The sequence below is a fragment of the Ursus arctos genome, unplaced genomic scaffold (assembly GCF_023065955.2).
Source record: "Ursus arctos isolate Adak ecotype North America unplaced genomic scaffold, UrsArc2.0 scaffold_3, whole genome shotgun sequence".
In the NCBI taxonomy this organism is placed as follows: Eukaryota; Metazoa; Chordata; class Mammalia; order Carnivora; family Ursidae; genus Ursus; species Ursus arctos.
The window spans coordinates 66,440,239-66,463,218 of NW_026622985.1; the positions used below are offsets into that span (position 1 = coordinate 66,440,239).

Below are 22,980 nucleotides of genomic sequence, written 5' to 3' on the forward strand. Positions count from 1 at the left end.
TTGAAGTATCAGACACAGAATTTACATACACTTCTCATTGTGTTGACAAAGACCTTCCGTTCATACAAAAGAATAGTGCCATCCTCCACAACACATACTCGTACACTTCCCATCTTGAAAAATTGAAGATAATGTTGACCAGATTCATACAATAAAAATTATACTTTCTTCTCAACATAAATGAATGCATACATAGAAACAAAGTGGTATGCTCCCATCTCCAGTGATTGAATCTTTAAATGTTCGCTGTTCTTGGAGAACTTTGCCGGAATTAGGGTTCAGTTTTGCTACCATTTATTTAATAAACTCATCAGACTCTGAATGGATTGGCCTTTCACTGACAGCATCTTAAAGAGTTGCCATCTCTTGCTGAAACAAGTGTGTTCTAACTGACTTCATTGACCCAAACATGCGCAGAGTAGGTTTTTCCAAAAGTGGTGATGGATTTGACTGATTGGTCTTCTGCCTCTCTTTACATCTCAGCCAATACTCTTTGTGACCAGTGTCATTTATTTGTAAGACAGCCAGGGACCAAGTAGTTTGTAGAAATAAACAGGACTTAAACCTTTGCTTCATTTGGGGAGGGGGTGTCAACAATTGAGAAGTGGTAGAATATTTTAAGTGATATAAGTCAATGCGAGATACAGTGAGTAAAAATCTGTGTAAAGAAAAACCATATTCAAGGTCTGAAATACCGGACTCTGGTGGTGGATTTGCTACTTTGTAGCAGTGTGAACTTGGGAAAAATTATTTAACCTCTGAGTCTCCATTTCATTGTGAAAATGCTGCAATTAACTACATATCTTTTGGGGAGGTTGAGTGAAGCAGTGAATATAGAGATGAATGATGCTCCTGATGAAGGTCTATCACAAGAGGCTGTAATGGGTCTTCAGAATAGGAAAAAATGGATTCAAAAGTAAGTGTCAGTTACAACCTGTGTGACTTCAAGCAAGTCGTTTGACCTCGTTATTATTATGACTACTGCTACTAGAAAAGTCTGGATATGACTTAACTGATTGCAGACTAATCAGCATTAGAGTATGAGTCAAGACATACCCTTGATTTTATAATATGTAAACCCTTTAGGGGCAGAGACTGTCACATATACCTTGGGATCACTTCATCTTCTATAGTGCCATGCTGTGATGGTATTTGGTGTTGCTTGAGTGGTGACTGTGGATTGGCTCCATGCTGGGTCCTATATGAGGCACAAATGAAGAAGAACCCCTGGCTTTATCATTGGGAACATTTCAATGTGGTTGGCGGGGCTCTGCAATCATATTTTATCAGATCTAATCAGAGAGTCCTTTCTGTTTCCATATCACAGTGGTAAGAAGTGGATACATTTGAATCTGCAATTTGTATGCATTGACTAAGGAGCTGAAAGCTTTTAAATGTGTTTATTTTTCAAAGAAAAGAAATGCATGGTCCGCTCCTGGTTTCTCTAACACTGTCCTCATTTTGTGCTTTTTCTTAACTGAGAGATGCATCCTTTCCCAAGTAATTACAGAGGTCCTGCCTTATAAGAAAAGAAAAATTAGTGTTTTTATCCAAAAACTTACAGAGATTTGTTTTTTAAGAGAAGGACCTCAGAATTGTAATTGTGGTTATTTAACACAATTTTCTGTTATGTAACAAGCTGCTATTCACCAGTAATAGCCAATTAGAAAAGAAAATATCTTGTACTACTAATTGTAATTATCATTATAAAACAATTAATAGCAGGAACTATTGTTGAACAGTAACATAATAGCAGTCAAGCTATCTTGGTTAAAGCACCGTACACCTAATTTCCACAACTGAAGGAGGGGAAGGGTAGGAAAAGAAGGTGAAAAAGAGTCTGAAAGCTTATTGGAATTTTTTTTTTAAAGATTTTATTTATTTATTTGACAGAGAGAGACACAGCCAGTGAGGGAGGGAACACAAGCAGGGGGAGTGGAAGAGGAAGAAGCAGGCTCCCAGGGGAGCGAGGAGCCCCAATGTGGGGCTCGATTCAGGGCTTGATCCCAGGACCCTGGGATGACGCCCTGGTAACGACTGAGTCACCCAGGAGCCCCGAGCGTATTGGAATTTTTTACAAACCAGTTCATGAATGATATTTGAAAGCTTTATAAATATGCACCCACATGAAGAAAAGTAATGCTAATAACCTACTAGAACTTTGAGGGTTTTTTCTAGCAGCAATGATCATAGATAGTACTGTTTCATAGAAAGCTCGCTGGACAAGGAGCCAAGGACCTGAGTTGTTGTGTTTTTTTTAAAGATTTTATTTATTTATTCGACAGAGATAGAGACAGCCAGCGAGAGAGGGAACACAAGCAGGGGGAGTGGGAGAGGAAGAAGCAGGCTCATAGCGGAGGAGCCTGATGTGGGGCTCGATCCCATAAAGCCAGGATCATGCCCTGAGCCGAAGGCAGATGCCTAACCGCTGTGCCACCCAGGCGCCCCTAAAGACCTGAGTTTTAATCCTACTTCTGCTTCTAACTGACTCTGATTTTAGAGAAGTTATTTGCCCTTATGGTTAAGATTTCCTGGTTTGTAAATGAGATAATTCACTTATATTAGCATCCTTTCAACTGCATCTTTCAAATATCATTAAAATAAAGAAGGTAGGTTTACAGCTAGGGAGCCCAGTTATACATGTCCTAGAATCTTGTAGACAGAAAACAAGTATATCTTGGTATTCCCTTAAGAATTCGTTGCACGTGTGAGTGTATCAAGGTAGAAAAGTTGTGGAGAACCACTGCAATAGGTAACTTCTGGGGTCTCTTATTCCAAGAGAGTATGGCTGGATCAGTAGGACACATCCCACCTCATTGTGTCCCCTCTCCTTTCCATTTTTTAAATAAACCGTGTGAGTCTGAAAGAGTTATTAATAGAACTGAGACTTAGTTCTGAAATTTTTATTAAGTATTGCAATGTGCAAGCTTCTGCATTCTAAATGCTATAGAATACAAAGGTGAAAACAAGATAGGTCTTGCCATCAAGGATCTTACAGCCTGACAGGGAAGATACAAGTAGTATGTAAATAACTATATTACAAGGTAGAAAATGTTAAGGACTATCAGAGTGATCAAGATGGAGTTGAATAAGAGATTAAGACCAACAGGTTATATTTTGCCTTGAAGTTGAATAAGATTTGGACAGGCAGAAATAAGGAAAAGCATTTATTACATGCCTGGGCAAAGGGAAGGAACAATAGAAAAACTAAGGGCATATTCGGAAGATAACAAGTCAATTCATTTTGCCTGGAGAAAATAATAGGTAAATGGGAGCAGTGAAAAGAAGTTTGAAAAAGTAAGTTGAAACTAGATCATTTACTCTCAAATGTTAGACCCCAGCTCTGCAGACTTAAAGGAAGGGAATGACAAGATCATAGTTTAACCAAGTAACAGTGTTCTGAAGAGCAAAGAGTGAGTCAGGAAGCATGGGTATTTGCCAAAGCAGGAGATAATGAAGACCCAGCCCAGAATTTAATAGTATGCCTTTGTTAATGAAGTCAGGTGATTGATTGCTCAGTCCTGTAAAGAAATTCTGAGATTAGAAAAAATAATGCTGGGACACAGCAGGTGACATATGAAGATTCTCCCTTTGTTAGGTTGAGCGTCTGCTTGGGCCCTATCATGAGGAAGGCCCAGAGACAGCAGGCAGAAATGCCACAAAGATGATAAAACAGATGTCAATTAAGTATAAACAGGTCTGGAACTGTGCTCAAATCCAAATACAAGGAAAGATGGGAATTTTTAGCCAAAGAGCAGGTTGGGGGCGGGGATTGGGGGGGAGCAGGTAATTACTAAGAGGAAATCTGGCTAAACAGACTTGACAAGATTCTTGATAAAGGTAGACCAGGGTGAGATATCAGATAATAAGATACCACCTGGAGGACAGTAGAGGATGAGGAACCTCTTCAGATACGGAGGATGGGAGATTCTCTCTGAACTGACTTAGCAGGATTCTTGCAAAAACTGGGCTGGTGAGGCTTAATCAAGAAAAGGATTCAGAGGAGCCTTCGGGAAACCATAGTTTCCTAGAGAGAATCTTTGTCAGTAGCAGGAACACAATCACAAATAAACTGGACTTCAGGGACAGGTCTCAAGCCATTAAAAGACCTAAGAGAAACAAATTAAGAGGCACATGGATTCTGGGTGAGGCATCAAATCAGACAGCTTACAGAAGCAGGGCAACGGGTTGAGGACTCAGTTACTGGAAAGGTGTACAAGCTGAGACTTGGCTCCAAGCTGTTAGTCACATGCCCAATGACTAGCATCCTGGACCCAGATGGAGGTGAGGCCAAGACTGGGTTGATGTAGAGGCACTGGCTTGAGGTGGTCCCCTGCTGGAGCAGAGCCAAATTGCTGGTGGGTTTAGGGACCCCTACCATGCTGATTGGCAGTATTGGCAGAGGCCTAGCTCCAGGCAACTCATTACAGTTGCCCATATGGCCACTGAACTCTTAACCCTGAGCTCATTAATCCTGAATAATCAGCCAGTTGTAATACAATTCTCAAGTATAAAGTAATAACACCCTTTCTTTCTCCTGACCCTTAGACTACATGGAATTTGATGCCTCAGAGAAAGATTCCTGTTCTTGATCTTTTTCCTTATGAAACATCTTAGAGTTTATTGACAGAACAGATTATGATGTTAATAATTTCCCCCGTTAATGTGATATTTTTAGATATCAGTAGTTATAGTTGTTTCTATAAATAGAGCACAAGCCTGTTTTCCTTTTATTACATGAAACTCCAAGTACATCCAACCATATAAATTTACACATTCTTTTTTTTTTTTTTTTTTTTTGAGATTTTTATTTATTTATTTGACAGAGAGAGCGAGAAAGGGAACACAAGCAGGGGGAGTGGGAGAGGAAGAAGCAGGCTCCCAGTGGGGGAGCCTGATGCGGGCTCAATCCCAGAACACTGGGATCACGCCCTGAGCCGAAGGCAGAGGCTTAACGACTGAGCCACCCAGGCACCCCGTAAATTTACACATTCTTAGAGCCTAAATGAATTAAACTTTTAGGTAATGGACTGAAAAAAATTTATGTTTTGCTGTCATGCTTTTGAGAGATATTTATAGAAAATTGTGTTCTCATTGTTTTCATTCACCTGTGTGATCAAAGTAGGTAGGGCTAATGTAAATTTAGTATGCTGTTTATGTTTTTAGGGACAATATTTCAGGACTCCATAGAATCATAAGACAAAAGTATTATAATACCTTTTTACACAAAGAATTTCATGATCAGGTAAATTTGCAGTTACTAACTTAAACTTATAGCTTCCTTACTTCAGGAATTTAGTATGCTAATTTTTATGACCAGGAGATAAATGATATACTGCAGTTTCCCAAATATTTGACCACACTATCTTTTTCTCAGCTAGCACACATTAACATTTCATGGGATGCTAGTGTTCCATGGAATTTGATTTGTGAAACGCTAGTCAGGGTCATTTTCCTCTTAAGCAGATCATATTTATTAGGAGCTTAGACATCCCAAAGAGTTCATCTGTAAACATGTTCAAGATCATTCACCCTGTGTCTATAGTAATAACCATTGTCATTCATTTTTATGGCTTTCCTATTTTACTTCAAGTCCTTAGTGGGGGAAAAATAAGCATGGAGTAGTAGGTAAAGGGTAGAAACAAAAAGCGTAAGTATTTGTTCTGCCTCAGGGAGATGTAATGTCCTCTGAGGAGCATTTCCCCCCATTATATCCAGAACACCAGAGTTCTTTAGAAAATGTCCATGGTAGTGATGAAATAAATAAATAAAACCCAGCCCTTGAGCACAATATGAGAACTCTTCAAATCAATGTCTTTTGTTTCTTTATTTTAGTATCCCTCTCTTAGAACATTTGAATTAAGATCTGAATATTGAACAATAAAAAAGGAAAGTGTTCCTAAGTAACCAATTTCTGACCTACTGTTCCAGGGCACTCAAGCCTGTGCTTCTTATTAAGTCCAGGTAACCATAGCTATTTAATGCATTATTTAAGGTTATAAAAGTTTAATTCACATTCCTCTATCAACTTTCATTGACTTGAGGAATGTAGGTTGGTTGCAATTTTTTTTTAATTGCCTGTGTGTGGCATCATTGTCAGAAATGTCAGAGTTTCTGAATTACTGTTTATTAATGAAGTGATGAATCCAGGCAGCTCTTTGATGTAAAATCCACAACTAGTGTGATGTAGAGGAATTTTTTAGTGAAAGGTTTTTTAAAACAGCTTAGAAATGATTCATTGGACCATTGTTATTCACTTCTAGTTCACAGTATTCAGAGCCAACTGGCAAATCTCCATTTCTTCAGGATTTTCACTTAAAATGTGATTTCAAAGTAAACCAATTTAGGCAAGCAGTGTATAAGTGAAAGAATTGGATTGTTCTCTTTATATTTCACCTTTTTCTAAAGTTTCATGTTTGTTGATATCCCTTGTGATAATATATTAATCAGATTCTGAATTCATCTTATATATGGATAGTTATCAAAAGTTATTATCATCTTATTAATATTAGCTGATCTTTGGACCCTGCTGTGAAAGTTACACGTACTTGTAGAAACTCAAACACATTTTCATACGCTTATGGGCAACATTTTTTTAAGTTATATCCTGCATAAGTTACACTTTATAAATATCATAACCCTCATTATAAATTAAACCTCCTCCCTTTCTCTTTCTGTCATACTCATATTTAAAATCTTAAATGTCACTTTTTATGTGAAGCCATTCTTGAACCATAGATTGAATTAGCTATACACTTCTTTGTAGCCTTAATCATATAGTTATCTAGGAGAATCCCATTACCTGCTTGTAGAGATAGAAATTTTAATTCAAATAGTTCAACTGATATATACAATATGAGTTTCCAAAGGCCACCTATAACAAATTACCACAAACTGGTGGCTTAGAACAATAGAAATTTATTTTGTCACAGTTCTGAACGCCAGAAGGGTGAAATCAAGATGTCAGCAGGGCTACATTCCCTCTGAAGCCTCTAAAGAAGAATCTGGTAGCATCAGTCGTTCCTTGGCTTTTGGCAGCATAGCGCCAATTTCTTTCTTTTCTTTTTTTTTTTTTTTTTTTTTTTAGATTTTATTTATTTAACAGAAAGAGACAGCCAGCGAGAGAGGGAACACAAGCAGGGGGAGTGGGAAAGGAAGAAGCAGGCTCCTAGCAGAGAAGCCAGATGCAGGGCTCGATCCCAGAACGCCGGGATCACGCCCTGAGCCAAAGGCAGACGCTTAACATCTGTGCCACCCAGGCGCCCCACGCCAATTTCTGCTTCTGTCTTCATGTAGCCTTCTTTCCTATGTCTTTTGTCTTCTCCTTTTCTGTCTCTTGTAAAGACTTCAGTCATTGCATTTAGAGCTCACCCTAATCCAGGATGATCTCATCTCAAGATATTTACCCGAATTATATCTGCAGAGACCCTTATTCCATATAAGGACACATCTGAGGTTCCAGGTGAATATCTCTCTTGAGTCACCATTCAATCCACTATACATATTGAAGATACTACCTTTTTTCCAGATTACCTTCTTCCTGACCTAGCCAAGGAGTGTGTGCACAGGCGAGTGCTTGTTTTCATGTAAATTGGGGAGGGGAGGGGTCCTCTCTCTCTCTCTCTCTCTCTCTCTCTCTCCTCTCCCCCTCTCTCTCCCTCTCTGTCATGCGCACACGCTTTTTAGAGCACTCTACAGCACATGGTACCTGCTGTTTGACTTTATGGACATTGGGACTTATACATTGACCTTATTCTTGTGAATACTAAACTCTTTATAGAAAGTCACCACCAAGGATTCGGATAGAGCTTATTAAAAATCTGTAGTCTTTTTATGCTGGGGCTTTTCAATCACTGTTATTTTTTATTTTCCTCATCTTTTATTGTTTTAGGTACTCAGATTGTACATAGTATCTGCTAAGTCGTTTTGCTTATTGACTGATAGCTATTGTCCATTGTACTTACAGCCCCTGAAATTTGGTCTCTTCCTGAGGTTGAGACCATAGTGTAGTGAAAAGAACACTAAACTTACAGACAGAATCCAGTTCATGTTTTAGTTGTGTGGCTTTAAATAAATTATACTCCCTGAACTTCTATTTTCTCATAATTATGATAGAAATAATAATCATTCTTATCTGGCAGTTTAATACCAAGGTGTTTAGGAGATGATTTTATAAAATGTAAAGGGTTATATAAATAAAGCAGAGGTATATGAATATCATGCTTGAAGTGACCATCTTTGGATTTACTGACTAGTGCCTTTCTACCCTGACCATCCTTTCTATCCTGAGTATAACTGGGCTCTTCCCCCTTTAAACTGTTAGTCACTTATCAGTTAATTCAAATATTTATGGAGTATTTGAGCTGGGAGTGACATTGGGATAAGTCACTTTGGAACATGCCAGTAACGAGGTTAAGCTCCCATCAGTGGATAGAGGAATGGATAGAGAAAAAATTTGCTTGAAAAGGATGATCATAGTTGGCTTCGTGGAAGAAGTAAGAGAGACCAGGGGACTAGAAAAGACTAGCAGACATGTAGATGGATAGAGTACCTGTGCCTCAGGAAGAAAAAAAAAAAAAAAAGCCAGGTGTCATCCAGGGACATTTCAGAAACTGCTTAAAGCTTCAGAGTAAAGAAAGAGAGAAGTAATGGGAGAGCAAATGGAAGAAAAGACTACATCTGAGAACCATCTTAGAAGAACCAAGAAGCTCTCTAGTGCTCAGGCCCTTATTTATTATGATGCGGATATTTCACGATTTGGATCTTTGTTCTCCTTCAGGCCAAATGGTCAACAAAAGCAGTTAGTAGAATCTCCCTAATTAAAAACAAGAGAGCACACGTACAATTTGCCTTACAGATCAAAAAGGACACTTCTGATTTTCTTAGGCTTTGAGTTTTATTGAACATTTATTGAGCACTAATTATGTGCTATGTCCTGCAGGCACAAAAAAAGAATAAGACAAAGTTCCTGCCCCAAAGGAGACACTTGTCTAGTAGAGGATAATAATGCAGAAGTTCAGTAAAAGAGCCACACTGAAGCAAAGTGATGACTGTCACATGTGCCTCTAACCTATCAGGGACGTTTGGGTAGGCTTCTCCAGGAGTGATACCTAGGCCAGGGTCTTTGCCAGGTGAGGTAGTCCTTTTTGGTAGAGGAAGCTGCATGCAGAAAGGCTTGGAGATGCCCTATGAGTATGTATTACCATAGCCTAAAATGTTGTGGTGGAGCCAAGGCTGAGATACAAGGCTGAAAAGGGCGCAAGGACTGTATTAAAAAGGAGTCTGTGGACCTAGCAAAAAAACTTGGATCATCTCCTACATGATGGGGAATGTTTTAGGTGAGTGAATAACATGAATCAGATCTGCTGACTAAGAATAACCTCGTGGCAGTCCTAATGTGTAGATGCCTGTACAGAGGCAGGACAGGTAGTTCAGAGGCTCTTGTTAATGGAGCGTGTTCCTTAAGCAGTTCAAACTGGATGTCAAGGTAAATAAGTCTTTCTAAAATGTGTAAACTGTCATGTCACCTTTCAGCTCAAAAGCCAACTATGATTTCTCCATGCCTATAGGAAAAAGCCCAAAATGAAAGTATATCCTCATTCAAGACTCCTCATTGCCTGTTACCACTAATTCAATCTGCTGCTTTACCACAGAGGTAGCTGAGGGTTTTCTTTTTCTCCCTGACAGGTAGCCGCTCCTCATTTGGAGAATAAGAGGCCAGATGGAGGAGTTAAGCCTATCCATTGAGTGCTCACTTGACTTTGTCATGTGGAAATTTGCACTGTCAAATTTTATTTTCTAGATGAAAGAAATTTTTTAAGTTATGTTTTTAATTATTTCTAAGAAATCTTTTTTTTTCCTAAGAAAAGTTGCTATCTTTTCCATAGTTAACAATGGCCATATACCCCTGCACTTCTATATTTTTGTGTTGATCCATGCAAGTTTTACCAGATACTCGTAATTAAGCTCCAGATTTTGTACAAATCTGATAAGAATTTTCAAACAAGACCACACAGCATTTGGGAAGGGTGATTGTGTATATTTAATATTTAAAATTGTGTGTGTATATGTATGTGCAATAAAAATTTTGATTTGTTGTGAACATTTTTAAATGTTGATGTGTTAATTGGAGTGAAGTTTGGCCTGATAACCAGAAAGGTAAAATGCTGGTTTGTTGCTGTATTTTTTTCTCCTAATGAAAACTTAGATATATATCTACTGCAGATCCTTCATTCTGGTCTAACACAACTGACATAAGTCCAAGGTCATCCTTATCCAGTATTCAGAGGTATTGAATTTTCCAGTAGGATACTTCTTTTTAATGATAAACTGCATTTTTTTGTGAATAGCTCAGTTACCTTTGAAGTCTCTTAATGAATGCCATCTGGTTCTAATGATGGATCTCAGTTTTTCAGATTGTTTTTGGCTCCTTTCATCTCCCCATTTTCATATTTTTTTCTATTTTAATAATTTGTTATTACAACATTACTTCCTTGCCTATGAATATTTTTATTGTTTTTTTCTTTAAATTTTCTTTTTTTTTTTTTTTAAGATTTTATTTATTTATCTGACAGAGAGATAGCCAGCGAGAGAGGGAACACAAGCAGGGGGAGTGGGAGAGCCCCGATGCAGGGATCCAGGGACCCTGGAATCATGACCTGAGCTGAAGCAGACGCTTAACGACTGAGCCACCCAGGCATCCCTCTTTAAATTTTCTTTAACATGAATGACATCTCAATTTATTTCTGAAGGTAAGCAAACATACCATCATGGCACTATTTTATATCATGTGTTGGAATCAGGACAACCATAGAACTTTTCTCATTCAACGAATCTTTCATTTGATCAGTATACAGCTTATTTTATGTATTCCTTCCTAATATCAAGTGTATTTGCTTGAAATAGGTATTTGGGGGGGGGGGAGAAAATCTTGTCTATTATGATGGTAGTTTCCACTTCATTAGGAAAGAAAATTGATATCAATTTAAACTATTCTGCTGTTTTCTCCTCTTAGCTCCTTTGGTGGAAACAACAGCAGTATCCAGGGACTGCCACTCATCCCCTTCCAAAAAGGGGTTCCCCCCCCCTTAACTACAATGATTTCAAAGCCTTTGTCCCATAAAGGTCATATATTTAAAACTGAACAGATGATTTTTAAAGTGAATAATGAGATCTGGGGAATTAAGATACCATTGGGAGTCAGTATAATTGGGATTAAAGTCTCAGGGGGAAGACAGACAACGTGAATTGCAAGAAAAAGGAACAAGGTATCAACTAGCAAAAGAAGAAACCTTGTGAAATCAAATAAGGTGTGTCCATTTGGAGATTAGAACAAAGTAGTCTGTTTGAAATAGTTTGTGGATTAACACTTAATTCATGTAGAATAATGCTCTGAATGTTTAAGTGTGCCCCTTCCTATTTTGAGTTGATTTTCCTACTTGCAATTAATTTGAAAGCCATATTGCCAATAAAGTACTGAGAATTGAGGCCACTTCTCTGAGGTTACTGGTAGTTCAGGCATGTATGTGTGCACAAACAATAGCACACAGTGGTGTTTGATGACAATCTAGGCATTATAGTTGAAGCTGCTCTCTGGGATGATATTCCCTCAAGATCCCCTGAGTCCTGACTCTGAATAGCAATTGTGTATCAAATGTTATATGCAGGGCGCCTGGGTGGCTCAGTCAGTTAAGCGACTGCCTTCAGCTCAGGTCATGATCCCAGGGTACTTGGATTGAGCCCCACATCGGGCTCCCTACTCAGCGGGGGGTGGGGGGGCTGCTTCTACCTCACCCTCTCCCACTCCCCCTTTTTGTGCTCTCCTGCTCTGTCGAATAAATAAATAAAATCTTTTTTAAAAAATGTTATATGCATGTCCATGTGAAGAATCTAGTGATGCAGTTCTTATCTCATCAACCTTACCACACTGGTTTTGGTAGTCACGGGGATACTTTGTAATCTTCAGAGTGGTGGCTGGTCATTCTAAAAAGCCTAAAGGTACTTGAATAATCCACTCCCATTGTCTCTGCATATTTTGTGAAAGTTTATCATCTTTTGGCCAGTCTAACCATAACTCATATATTCTCTCTGTCTAAATATCTTTTTCCTGCCTTTCTAACTCACAACCCCTACTCGTTCCCTAAGACTTTAGTTTAGGTATCATCTTCACCTTTTCTGTGAAATGTTCTTGCTGAGTCTGCCAATACCCAAAAGGTAACCCAGCATTTCCTCCTCTTAACTTTGTATTTCCATTATTGGTTTCTTATGTCATCTCCCATTTGGGGATTGTGACTATGATACACTTTGCATATATATACATATATATATATATGTATATATATACACATATATATGCACATATATATATATACCTATACACACATATATATGTATGTTTTTATTTTTAAGTTTTTATTTTAATTCCAGTTAACATACAGTGTACTATTAGTTTCAGGTGTACAGTATAATGATTCAACACTTCCATACTTCACCTGGTACTCATGACGACAAGTGCTCTCCTTAATCCCCTTCACCTATTTCACCCATCCCCCTACCCACCTCCCCTCTGGTAACCATCAGTTTGTTTTCTGTAAGAGTCTATTAGTTTCTCTCTCCCTCCCTGTCTCCCTTTGTTCGTTTTGTTTCTGAAATTCTAGATATGAGTGAAATTACAGGATATTTATTTGTCTTTCTCTGACTGACTGACTTCGCTTAGCATTATACTCTATCCATATGATTGCAAATGGCAAGATTTCATTATTTTTTATGGCTGAAAAATACTGCATTGTGTGTGTGTGTGTGTGTGTGTGTGTGTACACCACATCTTTATCCATTCATCAGTCAGTGGACACTTGGGCTGCTTACGTAATTTGGCTATTGTAAATAATGTTGCAGTAAACATAAGGATGCATGTATCCCTTTGATTTGGTGTTTTTGGATTCTTGGGTAAATACCCAGTAATGTGATTGCTGGCTCGTAGGACAGTTCTGTTTTTAACTTTTTGAGGAAACTCCATAGTGTTTTCCAGAGTGGCTGTACCAGTTTGCATTCCCACCACAGTGTATGAGGGCTCCTTTTTCTTCCTGCCAACACCTGTTATTTCTTGTGTTACTTATTTCGCCTTGCTTTTATGTTTAATATTCAAATGCTTAGTAAGAGATGTCATTGTTGGGGCGCCTGGGTGGCACAGCGGTTAAGCGTCTGCCTTCGGCTCAGGGCGTGATCCTGGCGTTATGGGATCGAGCCCCACATCAGGCTCCTCTGCTAGGAGCCTGCTTCTTCCTCTCCCACTCCCCCTGCTTGTGTTCCCTCTCTCGCTGGCTGTCTCTGTCTCTGTCGAATAAATAAATAAATTCTTTAAAAAAAAAAAAAAAAAAAAAGAGAGATGTCATTGTTACTCCTAACTTGACACTTGCCATTTGAATGGAATTAGACATATGTCTTCTGTATGTCCAGGGCTGAAACTGAGGCACCTCTGGTTCCGTCTTCTTTCTTCCTGCCTCTTGGCTAGTTAGAGGCTAATGTCCTTGAAGAGCCAATAACTACAGCAGTTTCCCTCCACAGTCCTCCTCACATCATATGCAAGTCATATTTTCTAGAGCATTGTTCAATGCTTGATTTCATTTTATCTCCTCAGCTACATTTAGGAGATGAACAAATTACCAAGCAAAAAGCATAAGTCACACAACTGGTTTTTAGCAAGCAGTACTGTTACCGGAACTGTACCTACTTATTTCATGCATTATCATCATACCACACCAAAAATCCTCTTGTGTGGTCATTTTAAATATCTCTACTGTGAATGAATAACATTTTTAGTTAAGTTTTGTGTATGATATAAGGAAGTGGTCCAGCTCTGTGTATGGACATCCATTTATTCTAGAACCATTTGTTGAAAAGACCATCATTTCCCCAACAGAATTGTCTTGGCATCCTTGTGAAAAATCTCTTGACCGTTATGTAAGGGTTTATTTCTGTACTCTCAGTTCTATTCCATTGATCTATATTGATCTTTTCTTATGCCAGTTCCACCCTGTCTTAATTACCATAGTGTTTTTTTAGGAAGTTTTGAAATCAGTTAAGACCTTCAGTCTTGTTCTTTTCAAGTTTTTTTTGATTTACCTGCTGATTTTTCCAGCATCAGTACAGTACATCTAAAGAAAGACACACATCAGTAGTAACTCTTAATTTTAGCATATAAATAATCTCATGAAATTTTTTCTTAATGGGCTATTTTTAGATAATATTCTTTGGTTTTACTAGACCTAGTTTCTTTGGAGCTTTAATTTTTTAGTGGTGTTTAGAGATTGAGTCACTTAGATAACTTTCTAGGTTCCTGATAGCCTTTAAAAATTTGAGCTCAGTAATCTCTTCCTTTCTATGTAGTCGAACATCTAAGTAGAGTATAGGTGAGAAAAGGAATTTCTGGCAAGTCAGTATTAATGAAGCACACATGGTGTACAATTGGCAGTAAGTTTTAGAATGAAAAGCTAAAATGGTTGTGAGTGCTATGATAAATACCTTAAGTTTTGTTGATCCTGGAAATTCTACATATCCTCTTTCACTAACAGTCATCCACATTTCGTGTTAGAAATTACGTGCAATCTAGTATTTTTAATTAGAATCCAAAAGGCAATTTTAGAAATGCTTAAACTGTCAAAGAGTCTCTGTGCAAATAACATATATTTCCTGTGACAATGAATGAGGTATTAAACCTGACTGAAGTGGATTTTTATATTTCTGTTTCACTCATACTTCTTTTAACAGGCGTTCTTCCTTCTAGGTTCTCAGTTTATGCAACTATTGAGGTTTGAAGTGGGTTTTTTCTGTTGTTATAATTTATGTCATAATATACCTCTTTTCATCATAATGGGCCCATTGACATTCTGGGTACCAGTGACTTCAACTTCTTTAGAATTAAAACAGAAAAACTCTAGAAATGAATTTATATATACAGAGATAAAATAGAAAAACAATGGAAGCATATTCCCTAAACAGATGTTTTGGGGTTTATTTTAATACCATATATGTATATGGGTTTCTTGTTTACCTCTTTCTGCGAAAGATACCTGACAGTCTCTAGTTTATTATATCATTTAGTTGCCCAATTTTATTAAAGTATCTAGATTAGGGGCGCCTGGCTGCTCAGTTGGTAGAGCATGCATGCAGCTCTTGATCTTGGCCAGGGTCATAAGTTCGAGCTCCATGTTGGCGGTAGAGATTACTTTAAAAATATAAAGTCTTGGGGCACCTGGGTAGCTCAGTTGTTGGGCATCTGCTTTCGCCTTGGGTAATGATCCCAGGGGCCTGGGATCGAGCCCCACATTGGGCTCCCTGCTCAGTGGGGAGCCTGCTTCTCCCTCTCCCTCTGCCCCTGCTTGTGTTCCCTCTCTCTCTGTCTCTCTCTCTCTGTCAAATAAATAAATAAATAAAAATCTTTAAAAAATAAATAAAAAAATATAAAGTCTTCAAAAAATTAAAAAAGATTTAGATTCGAATTTATGGTCGTGTGATTCATTGATATGTTTTCTAAGGCATTAATCAACATTTTCTATTATGATCTTGATGTATACATTAAACATAATGTTTATAATTTAGTATTTTAAAGCCTCCCTCATATGCAATTATTATTTATATGATTAGGAAAAATTTCAAAAGGCAATTACAAACAGTTTTCACAAATGAACTATAATGTGCTCTATTGTTACCTAGGAAGAGTAGCACAAATCCTGTTGTTGTATTTCTACTTTGAATACCTACTTACTGGCACAGAAGAGCTCAAAATATATGTCTTTTGAATAAATGCTTCTATTTACAATGTCCAAAACAATTTTTTTCCATACTCTTCTTTTTTAGCCTTCCCTTCAAAAAATTACTCCTCTTTCTGGTTTTCTGATGTACTAGTGACCACTCTTTTCCCAGTCATTTTGGCTCCTGGTTCTTCAAGTCTTCGTTTCTCCTTTTCAGTTGCCCCTTTACCACTACCCAAGACACTGACACTCGTCGGCCTGTACATTGTTTTGGGATCCATAGACTCTGAGGGCCTGTGTAGCTGCTGAAAGGTGAGAGAGAATGCTATCTAAAACTCTAACTACCTTCTCTCTTACTAGGATTCTCACATAGGTTGAAAGCAGGAGAAAGAAGAGATATAGAAGGAAGAGCAGACAGAGGGAAGGAAGTGAGGAAGATTCTGGGTTTGCTATTCTATCCTGACAGACTTCAGGAATCAAAGTTGTTTTTGTCCTAGAGACAGTTTATATATGTATAATGTACATTTTTATAAGAAAAGAGTTTTGGATTTGTTTTGGTTTTTTCCCCCTCAGTGACTAAAGAAAACACAGCTCTATTTCTGTATGGGACACAAGAACAATATTACCATGCTATTCTCCTCTATTCACTCATCCTTTTAAGGAAATGCGTAAAGAACAGCAGGGTCTTACAGTGACAAAGGCACTTTGTCCTCAATTCAGTATTCCACTTGGTGGCCTTCTCTTCTCTTTAGTTGCAATAAGCTAGCTTCTTGCATCTCAAATGCAGTTGCAACTCCAAGGAAGTAACCAGATCAGTGAATATTTCAGTAGCTGTATATATTTCTTAAAAAATGAGATAAGAAAAACATAAATAATGGGTCTTTGCTGTGCATGTTAGTTCAGCAAAATGAACCAGTTCATGTATTTGTGCATCAGTATACAAAAAAGTTATGTAAACCCAAAAGGCAGGAATGGAATTGAGAAATTAGCAATAACGTCACCAAACTGGGTCAATCTCACAAACTAACTGCAAATTTAGATGGTCTGATTTGAATGGCATAATCTGTCCTGTGGGTTTGCTGCTGATTTAAAAAATATCGTATCTTTATGATAAATCCATTCTTTTGCATTGCACACTAACTTATATCAAGAGCTGGGGGGTTTTTTTAATGTGAGATATTACAGGCAGTACATTGTGTCAGTCACCTTAGAATTTGTCACCTCAGTATGAATTTTACCAAATCATTTGCAAAATGAATTTAAAAATGAATCAATCAGCAGAATGTACTGCTTTACCTCAGCACTGAGCTGAGCACAATGGGGAAAAGGCAGATAAGCTACTTTTAAAAAAAAAAAAAAAAACCTTTGAGAAATACTGCTAGTATACTAAATCATTTGCCACTCAACAAAATATTGCTACTCGTACTTTTGGTTTTACATGTATATGTTTTGTCTCATAAATTATACTCAGAGCTCCTTAAAAGTAGCTTATCTGGGGCGCCTGGGTGGCGCAGTCGTTAAGCATCTGCCTTCGGCTCAGGGCGTGATCCCGGTGTTATGGGATCGAGCCCCACATCAGGCTCCTCTGCTGGGAGCCTGCTTCTTCCTCTCCCACTCCCCCTGCTTGTGTTCCCTCTCTCGCTGGCTGTCTCTATCTCTGTCAAATAAATAAATAAAATCTTAAAATATATAATAATGAAAGATTTTGTGTTTGCTTCTCTCCCTGAATTGCAGAGGAATTATGCATCCACTAAAGATGATGTGATCTTTATGTGGCTACATCTCATTGTTGAAGGAGAATTTATTTTATTTTTTTTTAAAGATTTTATTTATTTATTTGACAGAGATAGAGACAGCCAGCGAGAGAGGGAACACAAGCAGGGGGAGTGGGAGAGGAAGAAGCAGGCTCCTAGTGGAGGAGCCTGATGTGGGGCTCGATCCCATAACGCCGGGATCATGTCCTGAGCCAAAGGCAGAAGCTTAACCGCTGTGCCACCCAGGCACCCCTGAAGGAGAATTTATACCTTAATTTATGTAAATGCCAGAAAATGGGCAATATGACTTGACTTTACTTTCTCAGAAATATTTGTTGTTGTTTTACTTCATCAATTCCTCTCTTTTCATTTTCTTGTGTACTGATGATTCCTCCAGTTGGTCCCCATAGCAACACTGGATCATGCTAATGAAACTGCAACATCTTAAGCACTCCCACAGAGCATCTCTGTTAAAATAGCCATGAAACACAGTTACATTTATTATTTTCTTTCCTTAAAAGGAATTGATACTTTGAAATCTTTCCCATGATCAAGACTTAACCTCCTAAACTGTCTGACCAGAATTGCAATCTAATTTAGAGAAGCTTTTTTTTGAAGGGTGATAAACCGTAATTGGGATAACACCTTCTTCCTTGCATTCATACCCCCTTGTTGGTGTACGACAGTGGTTCTCAAAATATGGTTGCCCAGCTCCATCAGCATCACATGGGAACTGGTTAGAAATACAAATTCACATGGCACACCCCAGACCTACTGAATCAGAAGCTTAGGATGGAGCTCAGTACTCTGTCTTAACAAGTCCTCCAAGTAATTTGGATGTACACTGAAGCTTTGGGAACCACTGGTATACAGGGTGAACAGTACTGTGGTAGGCAGCAACATCACATCCAGTTTGTGATGGATTCTGCCAACGTGATTAGAAATATTAGCTGAATACCAATTTGTGTTAAGATAAAATATGGCGGTGGAGAGTGTCTGATTTCAGCCAATGAAAAGAAGTATTTCCTAGTCCTTATTTATCCATTATAAACAAGCATAAGAAAAAGCTAATTGCCATTAAGTATGATAACAGGTAATGAATGACTCAGACTATAAAAGCGTGTGGTTTTTTTCCCTGGGGTTTTTTTTGTTGTTGTTATTGTTTCTTATGTTTTGATATGTGGATGATGACAGGTATCCCCCTTTTTGAAAGCAGTATTTTAAAGAGTGCTTTTTCTGCTTGTAGTAATCCATCCTTTATATCCCATAACGCGTCAAATGCAGGCAGTAAAAGCAAGAATCTTTTAGAGGCCATAACTTAGAGAACAAAAAACAGGAAGTAGATGTAATAGAGAATTGCAAAAAGAACAAGTTTACTTTGTCATGTAAAGTTGTAAGAGTTAGGTAGGCCCCAGAACTCAGAGATCCAGGCAGAAATTTGAGCTGGAAAGGCAGGGTGAAAGTTAAGGTATTTAAAGTTGCTGCTTACTGCAAAAACTGAGCTATCTGTATACCTGGATGTTGGAACAGAACCTAAGGAGTTAGACTTGTTGATAGTCGGGTCCAGTTTGAAAGCCAGGCTATCAGATATAGTATAAAAACAAAAACGGCCAAAAAGGATTCAGAAATCAGGATAAGTAAGCTTCATCTGGTCAGGAATCCAGAGGTCTCAGTCCAGGGAAACAACAGCAGCAGAGTGATTCTTACCACTCACCTGATAAGCACCTGGCATTTGCTGCTGTTGATCATCACCTAATTCAGACCCCCTGTATTCCACCAGAACCATTGCTATTGCTTCCTCATTGCATCAGATCTCTGAATATCAGTAATATTCATAGTTCCCTGAATATGCTGTCTCTGCCCTTCTGCCATATTTCTCCTTGAAGTGTTCATGGTCTCACTGCTGTTCCCAACTGGGTTTGCTTCTCCCATATAGTACTCATATTTGCCCTTAAAGTCTTAATTCAGATAACTCCTAGACTTTGATTGGCAGACTTAAATGCCCTCCGTACCCTAGATTTTCCTTACACCTTGCACATAACATTATTTATAACAAATTCCATAATTGCTTGTGTTTCTACCTGTGCTTTGGGAACAGGATCCATGTCTTCATCTCTTTAGTCTTCTCTCCTAGCTTGGTGCCTAGTATACTGTAGATTTTCAATAAATATGTTGGAACGAAGGGAGATGTTTACATATTATATGCATGACAAACAAATTATGGATTTTCTGAAACCTGATTGGAAGTTTTTTGTTCCATTCTCTCAGCCGTAGTAACTTCAGCTATTGCTGTGACCCAAAATTATCTCCTTAATGTCTTATATGCAGAAATCACAAAAATCCTTTAAACGAAGTTACCATATGCCAGGGATCTGGAAAGAGGAAGACTATATCTCTGCCCTTGAGAAAGGATATGTTAGCCATTTTAGAAAATCTCCAGGGAACTCCATTAATGAAGTATTAAGCTAGAGATAGGATAGAGTGTTTTTGTGCTTGTTTGAGATATTTAATTACCATAATTCTTGGACCAAATTGTTCAGACCTTATAAAAAAATCTTCTTTCTTTGTATTTCCACACTCATCCAAAATTCAAAGTACTAGGGAAATGTAAATAGAATTGGGATATTTTTTAAATTCTACATTCTTTCCATGGGGTGATGGATTATAATGTGCTTCAATTTATCTGGCAACATCTCAGAAAACAATACAGTGTTTTGTATAAGGAGTTTACCAGGTTTCTGAGGATTATTCTGTTGAGCAGTTATTTTTCAAAGGGGTTACGTAAGTCGCTGAGTGCAAACATCAGACTATCAACATAATCAGCACGTATTTTTACCTACTGATTCTATATCAAATAATCCTAAATTGCTTTACTTTGTTTTTTGTTTTCATGGTATTCTTTTGCTTCTAATAGTATTCCCTCTTATGTCCATGTCACCTTGCAATTGTATTTGTACTTTTTGTGAGATTCTTTTATTCTTTCCTTCCTGATATTAACCATCTGTATTAATGAGATAATAAACTAGGCTTATTGTTAATGAATTGATTCATTCAACTGCTAGATTTAATTAGAAAGACATTTAACATGCCAGCAGATGTTCTGATTTTGTTTCATTATCCCCAAATATAATAAAATAAAATGAATTTTTATATTTTTGCATGAATTAAACTAAATTAAGTTTTGTTACTCTACCATGTATTGTAAAAGGCTAACTGATGGAGTTTTGTCTTCATTGTATTCCAAATTTCAGAAGGAAAATCAGTTTTCTTGTTGAAACACTCACCTAACTCTAACTGGCTCAAGAATAAAGTCTAGGAATAGAGTATCATGTCCCTCAAATTTATAGAAGGAAACTAAGCCACAGATGCATCCCAGTTTTGTTTTTTGTTTTTTTTTTTTACTTTTATAGGGAATGCATTTTCTGAATTAAGCAACCACTTTAAAAGTTACTTAAGAACTGTAATTCCATCTTGCTCTCTCTCAAATAAATAGAATCTTAAAATAAAAAAAAAATTTTTTTTTAAAGAACTGTAATTCCAGAAACACTATTTAGTGAGTTCTTTTTTGTTTTTCATGTTTTTGCTTACAGTGTCCAAAGGGATTTTTATTTAAAAGAGGAAAGAAGGAAAGGTAAGGTTTTAGGAGAGATTTTAAGGTTCAGAGCTTTTCTTAGAGAAATTGGCAGGGAAGGATTTAAATGTGCTGGCACGTGCACAGAAGTAGCAGCTGAAACTGAGCAGTCCTCACTTTGAACCCTTGGCCTCTAGTATGCCCCTTCTAGAAAAGGAATAACTTCATAGAGAGTCCCAGATACCAAGTCAGTAGATAATGTGAATTCAGCAATACACATATACAAAGTAATTACAGATGTATTAGGAAAAAAGTTTCTTTTAAAAAAATTACCAAGTGGGTAAATGCATCTATCCTGGGTATATTTCCTGAGATACGGGCATAAAGGCTTCTAGCATAGTTAAAGATGACAAAAGGAATTCCTTTCTCTCATCCAGCTTAGCTTTTTTGTTTTCCTTGTTTGGTAATTCCTTTTGTTTAAAAATATGTTACATATTTTTTTTAAAATAGGGATTGTAGTATAAATATGCCTTTTGTATCATTTTTCCTGAGTGTTTTCTCATACCACTAAATCTCTTAAAACAAATTTTTAATGACTTAATTTCTGTGATTCAATTAATCATTCTTTTATTGTTGGATATCAGATCATTTTTTTTCCTATCATTAAATTAACATAAAGATATTCTTGAATAAACCCTCAGTCTTGCTTTTATAGGGCAGTTATTTTTGGGAAGGGCTAACCCATAGTTACCAGATAAATTTTAATTTTCATATTATATTTCAGTATAAGGAATGCATCATTTTTCTAAAACTAGGGAAGAAAAGAATGAAATCAGGAGGTTAAGTAGGGAGCAGAGGTTATGGAACCAGAAAGTTGTGCCTACTCTGTTGTCTGTTCCATCTTTTTTGACTTCTGCAATGAGTAGTTACAGCATAGAGTGATTGAATTTTTCTCATCTTAGGTTCACTTAAAATTTGGAACATTTTTTTTCGTTTAATCTTAACAATTCTTTCAGGATTTGGTAGAATTGTTAATGTCAGTCTTACCTACTCACAGGAATGTGTGTGAGAAAGATTAATAGTTTGTGATGGTAGGCCACCTTAAACCCCAACAATGGTCTTTAAGTCGAACTTGCCTCAGTGGTTCTCCTGCTTATAGGTTTGTTCAGGCAGCTTGGGAAGATTCCAACCACCAAAAAATTTCATGCCACTAAGTAGCTTCAGAAATTTTAAAGGTATTTTTCTTTTTTTTTTTTTTTAAGATTTTATTTATTTATTTGACAGAGACAGAGACAGCCAGCGAGAGAGGGAGGGAACACAAGCAGGGCGAGTGGGAGAGGAAGAAGCAGGCTCATAGCGGAGGAGCCTGATGTGGGGCTTGATCCCACAACGCCGAGATCACGCCCTGAGCCAAAGGCAGACGCTTAACTGCTGTGCCACCCAGGTGCCCCATAAAGGTATTTTTCTGGGCACTGCATTAGTCTTTGAATTCCCTACTGAGCTCTCCTGTGCTAAAGGCTATCTGATGTCTGCTTCAACCAGGCGCTTGGGTGATTGGTATGAAGCTTCAGCTCTGATATTTTCCTTTAAAACTAGCGATAAATGTACCTGGAGACTAACTGTGTCTCATTTCACCATTTGTAAAGTCTGTTTTACCTAACAGCCAACAGTTTGGTGTTCTGCCTATAAAAAATGAGAGGATGCAAGATAAATCTGCTAATTCCCAAAAAGCACTAATGGATGACATTTGATATGCCTAGCTATGTCTACTTTCTGGTTGTTTTTATTTTCAAATTAAGAAAAGTGATTGCTTCATTTGGGCCCTTATTAATAACCATTTCTTGCTTTTTCTGGGAGAAAAGAATGATAACTTGTGTTGAAGATGGAAATAAAAATCTCATTTTTT

The 22,980-nt window shown here is 37.6% G+C and overlaps 1 protein-coding gene across 2 annotated transcripts in view; it reads left to right on the forward strand.

Annotated features, from left to right (window-relative positions):
* ZNF277 (zinc finger protein 277) overlaps positions 1–22,980 on the forward strand; it is a 104,062-nt gene that overhangs the window by 5,783 nt on the left and 75,299 nt on the right. The window contains exon 1 of one of the 2 annotated variants that reach the window (XM_057304233.1): positions 10,579–10,751. The exons of the other annotated variant lie outside the window; for it this stretch is intronic. Coding sequence (XP_057160216.1) covers positions 10,727–10,751 — 25 coding nt within the window. The 5' untranslated portion in view covers positions 10,579–10,726. Of the gene's footprint in view, positions 1–10,578; positions 10,752–22,980 lie in introns of those variants that run through there. 2 annotated transcript variants of the gene reach the window in all.